The 12,789-nt window shown below is 40.8% G+C and overlaps 1 protein-coding gene across 3 annotated transcripts in view; it reads right to left on the reverse strand.

The window, feature by feature from the left end:
* Window positions 1-1,551: 1,551 nt before the first annotated feature.
* The window catches only part of ARHGAP26 (Rho GTPase activating protein 26), a 643,079-nt gene continuing 631,841 nt past the window's right edge, over window positions 1,552-12,789 (reverse strand). For all 3 annotated transcript variants that reach the window (XM_089673029.1, XM_089673028.1, XM_089673027.1), the window contains one exon: window positions 1,552-3,177. In XM_089673029.1, the coding sequence (XP_089529155.1) occupies window positions 3,089-3,177 (89 nt within the window). In that variant the 3' untranslated portion in view covers window positions 1,552-3,088. The remainder of the gene's footprint in view (window positions 3,178-12,789) is intronic.

A 12,789-nucleotide genomic window follows, 5' to 3' on the forward strand; every position in this document is an offset into this window, starting at 1 on the left:
CATTCAGTCATCTTGCTTACATTTACATTAAAGAGGCACTTGTAGGTCAGACAAATATAACATAACAGTTATAATGAAATAACCACAAATGTCTTTTCTGTGCTCACAGCATTATCAGTTTTATTCAACCCCCAAGTGACATTCAATCTTAGTACTTAGTACAGCATCCTTTTACAGTTATAACAGCTTTTAAACGTGAAGCATAGCTTGACACAAGTGTCTTGCAGCGATCTACGGGTATCTTCGCCCATTCTTCATGGGCAAAGGCCTCCAGTTCAGTCACATTCTTAGGCTTGCGCACTGCAACTGCTTTCTTTAAGTCCCACCAGAGGTTCTCAATCGGATTTAAGTCTGGTGACTGCGATGGCCACTCCAAAATGTTCCAGCCTTTCCTCTGCAACCATGCTCTAGTGGACTTGGAGGTATGCTTGGGATCATTGTCCTGTTGAAAGGTCCAACGTCTCCCAAGCCTCAGGTGTGTGACGGACTGCATCACGTTTCCATCCAATATCTCCTGGTACTGAAGAGAATTCATGGTACCTTGCACACGCTGAAGCTTCCCTGTACCTGCAGAAGCAAAACAGCCCCAAAGCATGATTGACCCTCCACCATGCTTCACAGTAGGCAAGGTGTTCTTTTCTTCATAGGCCTTGTTCTTCCTCCTCCAAACATAGCGTTGATCCATGGGCCCAAACAGTTCTAATTTTGTTTCATCAGTCCACAGAACACTATCCCACAACTTTTGTGGTTTGTCCACATGGCTTTTGGCATACTGCAGTCGACTCTTCTTATTCTTTGGAGACAGCAAGGGGGTACGCCTGGGAGTTCTGGCACGGAGGCCTTCATTACGCAGTGTGCGTCTTATTGTCTGGGCTGAAACTTCTGTACCCACATCTGACAAATCTTTTCTCAGTTCCTCAGCAGTCACACGGGGACTTCTCTCCACTCTACGCTTCAGGTAGCGCACAGCAGTCGAAGTCAGCATCTTCTTTCTGCCACGACCAGGTAGCGTTTCAACAGTGCCCTTTGCCTTGAATTTGCGAATGATGCTTCCTAAGGTGTCTCTTGGTATGTTTAACATCTTTGCAATCTTCTTATAGCCATTGCCCTTCCTGTGAAGAGAAATCACCTCTTCTCTTGTCTTCCTGGACCATTCTCTTGCCTTCACCATGTTTGTAACCACACCAGTAAATGTCTAGAAGGAGCTGAGTATCACAGTCATTTTAAAGCTGCCTAATTGGTGCTTATTATGCTTGATTGCTGCTCGGTGACATCCACAGGTGTTTTCAATACCTGATGGAAAGCACCTGTATGAACCTCTGTTCTTCAGAGTGGTAGTCTTTAAGGGGTTGAATAATTGTGGCAATGAAGAAACCACATAAGAACCATTTACTACTGTATTACATAAACAATTGATGTCATTTTAGTTGCATTTGGGTAGTTACAACGTCCTTGTAGGATTTGATTCTGAATACAATTCCAAATGTACACTATAGTCCCTAAACCCCTTTACAGCATTGGGGGTTGAATAATTTTGGACACAACTGTACATACTAAGCAATCAATCCATACACATGGATTTTTTAAGTTAAAACCCAAATATTTGCAGTTACTGTAATCTTTGAATTGGGAATGATTTAGAAGATCCTGCTGTCTCTCTGGGCAGTTATAGCTGAAGGCTCTATACATGGGCATTGTGAAGGAAAAAATGTTTCCTAATCAAAATTAAAACAAAGAAAACAGCAATAGCATGGATAAGCCTCATGTTCAGATAGTGAACATACTTAAAATCAGCTTTATAAACTAATGCCATTCCTCTATGAAGAGCATTTAAAAATACATTTTGTGTATAGGAAAACAGTGGGATATGTTTTCATATTCTCCTGTTTTTATCATTTTAATTCATTATTAAAATATGGTCACCATAAGATACAAGGAAACTAAAAATCATTTTATCAACCACAGTGCCTATACATGCTATACTACTCAGTGATTAGGGCTCTCAAGCTTAAAAGACAAAATTTGAGATTTTTTCATATATATGTCCACCGGGGTGTTGTAAAAAAAAATAAAAACAAAAAATAATGGCTAAACTGTAATACTCATCTTTAAACAACAGCTGTCCCCCAACTCTCTTCGGCAACAAGAAGTCCTCTATCCACTCAACCTGGAGACTGAAAAATAACTGCAAATGCAGGGCAACATGGCCCCACTCACTAAGAACTGTGCCCCATACCACCAGCATACTGATACAGAAAGCAGCACTGATGAGATCACATCACCTTTGTCTACATCATTCAAGACTGCTAGGAGAAGACCGATGAGGCAAGGATCCAGTGCATCATGTGATAGGTCAGAAGACATTAGAAGATGAGGAGCATAGAGAACCATAAGTACTATGGAATCAAGTGGAACCATCAAACATTCCATCAAACATTCTGGTAGTTCCCCAGAAACAGGGAAATACAAAGGGAGACATATGGAACAAAGAATGAGTGGTTTTCCATTGGGTGACTAGCCACTGATACACCGTTACCTTATCTTGCTATAGAAAGTTAACAAAACTATATTTAATTCTTTTGAAATTAAGATTAAAAACGTTGCAATTTTTAAAATGTCATAATAAATTTGTTTGCAAAATATAAGTAAATGTACATTTATTATAAGTGTGGAAGCATTAAGTCTGCTCTCAAGGCATGTCTGATTTCGCATACATAAAAAATACAGAGAAGTCTAGTATAATTACCTAAGCAGCCCATAAGATAATCTTTTTAGTCCAGTCTGGTACAGTATACGTATAGTCAAATTTAGTGGTTACAAAATACAGTGAATTATAGCAGTAAAACAACAGCAAAATAAAATGGTCCCTTACTAAAAAATAATAAAAATCTTTCATTTCTGTATACATCTCACCACCATAAAACATTTCAAACATGTACATTACTATAAAACACACATATTCACTGCAACAGGTAATGAGAGGTCTTTCACCCTGTAATTCATAGAGGTAAAGAGAGACAATCTTCAACACCGTCAGCAGTTGTCATGGATACCATGTAAAGCTTAGCGCTGATTGCAGGGTGTAAAGCTATAGGAATTCCACATAGTTTTCAGGGATAAGTCCAGTCTTTCCATTGAGCGTCCCTTCTAGCCAGCCTGGTTCCTGAGATGGGTGAACTGTGCAAAACAAACAAGCACAAAAAGGTTATATAGTCATTCTGCTACATTCTGGCAGATTCATATATACCTTGATGTAGCACACAAATACTGCAACTGACTTAATAAAAAGACACTTACCTTTTGATTATCAATCAGGTCTGCAAGCTCCCCCGTTTTATTTTGTTTAGGTGTCGTTGTTGGAGTGCTTTCCCAACTAGTGTAGACTGCACCTGTCACTTAGTTTCCATTAGTTATCATTTTTGGTGCCTACCAACACTTCAACCCCAACCCCTGCTATACTTCCCTTAGAGAGGCACTGACAATGTGCATCAGACTGTAATACCCCTTTGGTACAAATTATCAGTTATTTCACAGGACGTCAAATTCTACCTTGTGATGTGGGGACCCCTGCACTCCCACTCCACCTGCTCGACACTTCTTTAATTGAATATTACGAGTTCAAACTCCTCTACATATACTTATCCCACTTGAATGGAAGTCAATGGACTTCCTTATTATATGCTAATGAGTCAAAGTCTGATGTTGCAATTGTGCACTGTGCCTTTTCTATTCTATTTTCCCTTGGGTCACTTCCTCTGTGTTTGTTAAATAATAAAACCATTAATAAGGAATGCAAAAAAACAAAAAAAAAAAACTTCCAGCGCTGTCTTCACTTGATCTGGTTCTTTGCCAATCTTTAGGTCCCCAGCACAGGCATCTTAACTGTAGGAGGCTGGCTGTGACTTCCTGATGCTTTACAAGCTGGCTCGCTACTGTGCATGCACAAGCAGTGTTGCATGATCCTGCAGTCTCCTGGAAGATGTGATGTGTCCCAGGAGGTTGCGGGTGGGAAAAGGGAGGCAGCATACCACTTGGCTCGCCTAAGCGAGCTGAGCAGAAGTGCGAACAGGTACCTGAAAATAAAAGTTTGCAATACAGGCAGAAGAAGGGAGAGAAGGAGGATCTGTGAAACTTCCTTTTCTTAAGTGAAGTTCCAGTTTAAAGAAAGGAAACAGAAAAAGAAAGGGGCCAATAGACTGGGCCATGTATTGTAAAATCTTGGATGAGAACCTTCTGTCCTCAGCCAGAACACTGAAAATGGGTCGTGGATGGATCTTCCAGCATGACAATGGCCCAAAACATACCACCAAGGCAACAAAGGAGTGGCTCAAGAAGAAGCACATTAACCACTTCCGGTCCGGCCCATGTATAAAAACGGACGGACAGTGGCAGTGCAGGGTCAGGTGGCCGTTTATAAACGGCCTCCCCACACCATGCTTGTGCGCGCTCCCTGGGAGTGAGCAGCACCGCGATCCGGTTCTCGCTGTGTCTTCCGGACACAGAGGAATACCGATCGTCGGACGGGATTTAGAGAAGATCTGTAAAGAAGAGTGGACCAAAATCCTTCCTGTGATGTGTGCAAACCTGGTAGCCAACTACAAGAAACGTCTTACCTCTGTGCTTGCCAAAAAGGGTTTCTCCACCAAGTACTAAGTCATGTTTTGCTTGGAGATCAAATTCTTATTTTACTCACTGAATTGCAACTCAATTTATAACATTTATATCACGTTTTTTCTGGATTTATGGTTAATATTCTGCCTCTATCATTTAAAATACACCTATGATAAAAAATTATAGATCCTTCATTTCTCTGTAAGTGGGCAAACTTACAACATCTGCAGGAGATCAAATAATTATTTTCCCCAATGTAGCCCGGGTTCACAGGCACACAACCTCCATGCACACAGATGCCTAATGAGAAGGATAATGAACCTGGACACATAAACCTAGCAGAGCAAATGAAGATAGTAAATAATATGCCCAGGGTAAATTAATGATAGAGTCTCTCACTGCATTGATTTGACCTGGCTCATGTGGCCTTTTACCCACTGAGTGTAGAACATGCTAAATCACATGCTAATTGATTTACACACAGAGATCTCAAGTATATGAGTGTCTAAGTGATGTAGTTAGGATCCAACCATACACACAGGACATAAATTGACCAGACTGCTTTCAAAGAATTGCACAGAGAGCTCTCAAATTTAGCGGCCTAAACCTATGTTGGTAATCCCGTGGATACAGCTAACAGCAGGAGTTCGTAAATGCAGCGGTGAGAGCAAAGCAGAAACACAGGAATATAAATCAGCGATAAGAAGCAGGAGATAGCAGACATGCACATAGTCTCTAATGGGTGACCGCACTGCGGCAAGCTGTTCCAATGGGGAGCCTGCATACTCACATGACGGACTCAGTATGGGCTCCTATGTAAATCACCTCTCAAAGCAAACACATACGTGATGCTGTGGGTTATATCACAGAGAGTGTGCATTTACCACTCGCCACACTCCACTCGTATATGGGTGATGGTCCCACTTTTCCTGCATGTGCTGCCGTACTTCCCGATGGTGCTGTGCTGGTCTCACCACCGTTCAGGTAGTTTGATTCCCGTTCATGGGCAGTATCTGTCAGCATGGAGCGGCTACATGGTATGCCATGTGTGGCTGGGCATACTTCCTGAAGAAGTTCACGTGACCAGGTGAGCGAAATGTGTTGATATCAGTACATCATCACACCAAGCTACTGCCTGTGAACGGGAATTCCAACTACCTGAATGGCGGTGACACTGGCACAGCCCCATCTGGAAGTACGGTAGCACACGCAGGACCAGTACCCATACGAGTGGAGTGCGGTGAGTAGGAAATGCACCTTCTCTGAGATATAACCCACTGCATCACGTGTGTGTTTGCTTTGAGGGGTGATTTACATAGAATCCCATACTGAATCCATCATGTGAATATACAGTCGCCCCCACTGGAACAGCTTACCACACTACGGTCATCCAGTGGAGACTATGTGCATGTCTGCTATCTCCTGCTTCCTATTGCTGATTTAGCCTTTGTGTTTCTGCTTTGCTGTTGCTGTTACATTGCTCTACTAACTCCTGCTGTTAGTTGTATCCACGGGATTACCAGCATAGCTTTAAGCCACTCAAATTGAGAACTCTCTGTGCAATACTTTGAAAGCAGTCTGACCAATCTATGCCCTGTGTGTATGGATGGATCCCAACTACATCCCTTAGACACTCATATACTTGAGATCTCTGTATATAAATCAATTAGCATGTGAAGATCCTGATTGTACACTCAGTGAGTAAAAGACAGAGTGAGCCGAATTAAATCAATGCAGTGAGAGACCGTAAATAATATGCCCAGGGTAAATTATTGATAATCTTCATTTGCTACTGCTGGTTCTCCATTAGGTTTTTGTGTCCCATTTTTTATATCCTTCTTATTAGGCATCTATGTGCATGGAGTTGTGTACCTGTGAGCCAGGCTTTCATTACATCTGATAACATTGTCATTTGTGGTTTATATGGTGTTTGGTGGAAGTGTTTCTTTTGATATTTATCATGATTTTACAACTATATTTGTAATCAAAGATAAGTATGTTTATATATACACTGCAGTTCTCTTTGGAACCTTCTCTGGTGGAGAACCCCCTTTGAGTTCCCGCACTTATTTTTTTTACAATGTCCAACAAAATATAGTATGTCAGTAATGGGGAAAAAAAAAATCAGCTGCACGGGACCACAGGCAATATTGCTGATTAGTTCTTTTGCCATTTGCTCATTTTGTTTGGGGGAACAGTTTCCACAATACAGGTCCCCTTTAAGCACCCAGACCTTGTTATGCTGTAAGATTTAAACATCAGTCATGTTAAAGTTATTTTGGGTCAATGTTACAACAGGTGTGAATTTGGATGCTAGCAAAAAAAAACTGTTCGCTGTAAAGCATTACCATAAATCAACACCAAAGAATGGTACGGAGCAAAACACCAAGTGATCATTCATCTACAGGACACAATAAAATTTTAATATAGCAGGTGCAATGGCGTATTTAGGGATCTATAACAGTGGTGTAGCTATAACATGTGTAAGTGTGTGCAGTACACACAGGCTCCAAGGGCATAGGGCCCACTGTGCACTCTCTCCTTGCCCACACTGGGAAATGGAATTCATTTTGAGGCTGAAGCTACACCTGTTTCTAGCAGGTACAAGGAGATCCATGACACATATGCTGGCACTGCCCTCTATAGGGACCATTGCAGTGCTGACTATACACTGATCTCACGTGTCCGACTGAAATGGCTAAACTCCCCGGAAACCTAAGTGTGAGAATGGAAGCCAGAGACAGAAGGTGTACATGGGGTGTTGTGTGGGAGGCAGCCAGTCTACTCATTTGTACCAGTCTTCCCCAGACCATCTACAGATGTCCCCATTCTCCTTCCCTGCTCACTATACACACAGGAGGTGGAGAAGGAGCTGAACCTATACAGCCTCTCTTTTCCTGTTTAGTTTGAAACAAAAGGTACTGCTTTACTAGCTGGCCTGCCAAGTTCCTCCCACTACTGCTTATTTCTTCCTAGCAGATTGTTGTTAAAAGTTTACAGAGAACATTGTGACTTTTCTGCTTCCCTGTATGGAGCTTCTACAGCTACATCCCTATGAATAAAGGGAATATCTCCATGGATTACAGTAGGCTTATGAACAGCACTGATCTTGGCTAATTCTTTACATTGTATATTTTAGAATAACAAGACCCCTGCACGGTGTACATTACACACTTCTGACCCCCTGCACTCTGTCTGTTAGATACTCCTGACACATACATGCTTAAATACTTTGGCCCCCTGCATAAAGGCTCACGTTTTCAGCTTCTCCCACTGTTGGTATTTTGCCACAGCCCAGCCTCATTCTTCTCCTCTGGGTTTCTTTTCTTGAGGAATTGAGCTGAACCTGTGATTTTGCACACAGCACAACTGCATTCAGAAAACACTCTGATCTAGAAAAATGAGTGTTAGTCCCTGGTCACACTGGTGCAAATTGTCATGCAATTTGCGAATTTCAAATCGCATGACAAGTCACACCCCATTGTCCGCAATGGAAGAAATCAAATCAAATTTTGAAAGTAATTCATGCATTACTTTTTGCAAGTTCAGCTGCAACTTCCATAGACATCTTAGATTGTAAGGTCTAACAAGCTTGGCCCTCTGATCCCGCCTGTAATCATTTGTATTGTAATTATACTGTCTGTCCTTATGTTGTAAAGTGCTGGGTTAACTGTTGGCGCTATATAAATCCTGTATAATATTAATAATAATCATCTGTGCATGAAGTCGCACAGATGTCTTTCAAGACGCACCTGCAGTTGCACTGATATCAGACTGTGAAATCGTGCGAATTCAAGTGAAGTTGCACAATTTCAAAGTCGGATGCAGTGTGATCAAAGCCTGAGAGATAATCCCCCTCTCCTTGTTTCTACATATTAATGAGAAACCTTAGGATAGTTAAAGCAAAAACTGCAGACAATTATGGCTACTTGATGAGTGCTCTTTGCTGTTGTCTTGGGAGCAATCTGTTATAGTGGTGCATAGCACAGCAGCACCTTATATTCCCAACAACAGGGTTCTTATCTTCCAACACAAAGTCACAGCTAAAACACCATACTGACATGTGATCGTATTTTCAACAATGAATAAGATTCTGAAGGAGATTCATCAATTCTGAAATATGGCAAGGTAGTTCAAACCAGAAAAAGTGAGACAATTTCTCTTTTAGATCTTACTGCAAATCCTTTGCTAAATAAGACAGACTGATTTGCACTAGATCTGCCTCGGATTCTTTTAGTAACTTGCTTGATAAATCTACAGCACTGTGTAACACAGTGCACACTCAGTTGTAGGAATTGCTTTCTGCCCCTCGCTGGCTTTTCTATAAAGAGTTTAATGTAGCAAGGTAGGAGGTTCCACTTAAATCGGAATTCAACCCAAAACCAAAAAGGTAAGATAATGCAGATAACCAAACATTAGATGTAGTGGCTGCATTATTCTTTGTCGGTTATTTCCCTCAGTTTTCATCTGGCCAGTTAACACACCTCCTGAATTAGGCTGGCTACACTCTGAATGAAGGAGCACAGGGGCTCCATTGGACCAAAGCATTGACAGCCTGGGGGGAGGGTAGTTTTGCATGTACTAGCAGATTTAAATGCACTAACAAAGAGAAGCCAAACTCCAGCTAACACTTTCTAAGCAGTTACAGCAAACTGTTTTGTTTTCCTTTTGGGATAAAGGTGTTTTTTTTTTTTTTTACTACGCAGGATTGCTTTATTGAAGGAGTAAATTAACACATGACATGGCAGAAAAACAACAGCCTGACGTGGTTAGATATAACAATCAGAATACCATAACACACCTAGATATAGAGTCCATCAATACAAGCAACATAAACAAAGTAAATACTCGTAGGTCATATCAAAGAATAATTAGTGAGACCAAGTCTAACGAACATCCAGTCAAGCCCAGTGAGACCCAAGCTGTTGGAAAAAAGATGGAAGAGGGTAAGGGAGGGGGAGGGAAGGGAAAAAAGAAGAAATGGCAGAAAAACCAGGACTCACTGAGCAGGTGAGGGGGACAACAGCAGGGCAGATCGTCTGCAGATCATGGAGGATATATCTGGGTCAGCACAGTCCTAGCAGCTACTGGGAGGGTCATGGGAGCTGGACTCTACGAAATGTACTGTCCAAGGGCAGCCATGGTTGATATAAGTTTCTATAATGGTAATGCTGCTTTCATCATTGGCTTCCAGTTGGATGAAGGTTTTATGTAAATAAAAGCCTATCATCGTAAGCACCTCTGTCTGTTTTAAATGGTTTGTCTCAACCCTCTAACTGCTACATCTAAAGGATAGCTTGTTCTGTGGAAAAGCAAATTACTTACTGGTTGGGTAACCAGATGAAAAGAAAGAAAGACTAAAAAAAGAAAACTAATGCAGCCATTACAGAATCATTTATTAGCTGCACTATAATACATGTTTGCCTTTGGGATGTTTTTACTGCTTTCAAGCTAAAATCTGGGTAATACAAGTATTGTATGCTTACTATTTTTTATTTATTTTAGATTTCTGCAGTAATCCAGCATGAAACAAGTGCACTTTGCTGGAGTTTCCAGCAACAAAGAGCTTTCACTGCTGTCCTTTGTTTCTATACAGGGTGACTGGTCTTGTAGCTTTCTGCAGGCAGTGTGCAGTGGGTGGACCCACTGGGTCTTTGCACAGGCTATGTGCAGCACAGGAATAATGCCACTTCTACTTTTACAGGCTAATATGGGTATGCAAAGGCATTTGGCGCTTGCAATGTGGATTTATATCCTTTGTGCATTTGAGGTTTATATTTCAAGGAAATTTTTTACGCAGGAAGTTCAGCTTTTACCTCTTTATTTTGTCACTTTGTAATCATGTAGATGAGAATAAATAAGAAAAACTGAGAAAATTCTAAAATCGCTCTGAAAATAATGCATTATTTGTATGCCACAAATATTATATGTCATAACTAAACTCTGGCAAATAAAAAAAAAAAAGAATAACACATTAAAAATAAATAGAACTCTTGTAATCTTTTGTAGGAGAGTGAAGATGAATTACGAAAGAGTAGAAAATGCTCCACTTATATGAACTCTTACAGAAATACATTAAGGGCTCTGGTTAGTCTGGTTTTGGCTCATTTATATGTCTGGGGATCACAGACACTTGGTACATAATTCTATTCAGCCATTATAGAATATTGATTTTGTTTACTAAAAAAAATTTTTTTTCAGTCAAATAAAAACTGAGGTTGAAACTTAATTTGGATTGACCCACTCTCTGCTTTGCCACTGTTGATCATCTCTCTGTTGCAACACAGCATCTGGGTAACTGCCTGGCCTTATTTTATTAACCTAGAAGGACCTCTAGCCATATTTTACCCTGATGCTTTTTTTTTCCACAAGTCTGAGGACTAAGCACTAACAGTAATTGAACTGCATTAATCTTTATCCATAGGAAAACATTATAAATCAAACACTATATACTATTCTGCAGCATTCTGGACACGCATTTATAACCGCAGTCAAGAGAGGAAGAAGGATGTGGCTAAATCATTCATTACTAATTACAACCACAGCAGTCTGTGAATAACTGCTAAGGGGAGACAGCCGTGAAGGACCCAAGAGCAAGAGGAAAGTGTGATCCTATAAGAGACCCCTCTGGCTGCCTACAGATCTATTTGGCTGGTAATTTTGTCAGCTTCTGAGGTTAAAATGAATCTTTATTTAGTAGTCTTGACAGTAATTACATCACCACATATTACATGTCGAATTTACTATAGACAGGCTGTCCCTCCAAAGCACATTATGCTGCCATTTTCACATTTTTGTTTATAAAAGGTAGAGCAAAATGTTTCTAAAACTGTATCCATGCTAAATGGTTTACACACACACACACATATATACATATATATATATATATATATACATATATATATATATATATATATATATATATATATATATATAGATACAGACCATACAGCCTCCATCAAAGGATGTATGCCGGTTTATTTAACCTCTTCAAGGCCTGTGGTAAGTTAAAACTTTGTGATTTTGCAGTTTTGGTGTGTGCACATGCACAAGGATTTCAGGATAATCTGGGAGCAGATCAGGGCAGTTTGAAAACATGAGGAAGGCAGGTATAGCCTGTCTATTGTTCCTCCTAGAAAGCAAACCTGAAACACTGGTTTGTACTTAAAAAAGCCTGTAGAAAGTGACTATTCATTTGCTGTTCAGAACACTTGGATTTAGAGAGGTTTGTGGGGTTTTATTTATAGGCTCCCTTTAGTTCTGCTGAGAATGTACATGTAAGGGTGTTAAGTGGTTTGAACAGGTAAAAAGTACATTTTGATAATCAAAGCCTGACCAGGCACATAGCCCCAGTTGGTCATTCACACTGACTGATTTAGAGGTCAATCATTTATGAATGGAGGGGGTGCAACTATCAATCATCCGCCCATCCTACACTCTTAAATCCTGTTCCATTCATAGAAGCTGTAGAATGGTGTCTATTGATAGAAGAGCAGGGCAGAAAGGTTGGGCATAGTCAGGCTCTCTTAATGAGAGTCTATGACAGGCCTTTAGTTCAATGTATTAACTCTCACCGCAGCTGAGGAAGTTGCATTCAGATGACAAGCGCATAGGAAAGGGCTTCCGATGATGTCACTTCTGCTTTATTTGAACACGCTGGAGAGCACAGCAGCAGTTTCAGTTTCTGTTTTGGGCTCTTGCTTTTAACATACATGTAAGTAGAATTACATTTTTTTATGCAAGTTCAACCCCCATGAGAGGCTTTCCCATTTTCTTTTGATGGTCCTTTGAGGGTCTTAAAGGGACAGCAGAATACTGAACGTATTAATGGGGGACCTAGCGTATGGAGCATTGGTTGTAAAAAGCTTAGTTCGACGTCTTTGCTTATACAACGAGTCAACATTATCCAGTGCGTGCGATGTGTGAAACATGGGCAAATCAGAGTGACACACATGTTTTTTCCTAGAACACATGTATTTTGTATCTACTTCTCACACAGTGCACCTTTTTCACGTGGACTTAGTAATTAAATGTCAGAGGAAAAGACGAGGAAGCCCAGGCAAATGCGCCAATGAGCAATATGGCCACGCCAATTCGTGCAAAGAAGTGCGCATGTGCATAGGCGTGTGACACGTAATCATGCATTCCTGTGCACGAAAACACACCGGCACACGCAGG

Source organism: Staurois parvus, unplaced genomic scaffold, assembly GCF_062004578.1.
Source record: "Staurois parvus isolate SC_StPar_1 unplaced genomic scaffold, SC_StPar_1.0 ptg000133l, whole genome shotgun sequence".
NCBI classification, from domain to species: domain Eukaryota; kingdom Metazoa; phylum Chordata; class Amphibia; order Anura; family Ranidae; genus Staurois; species Staurois parvus.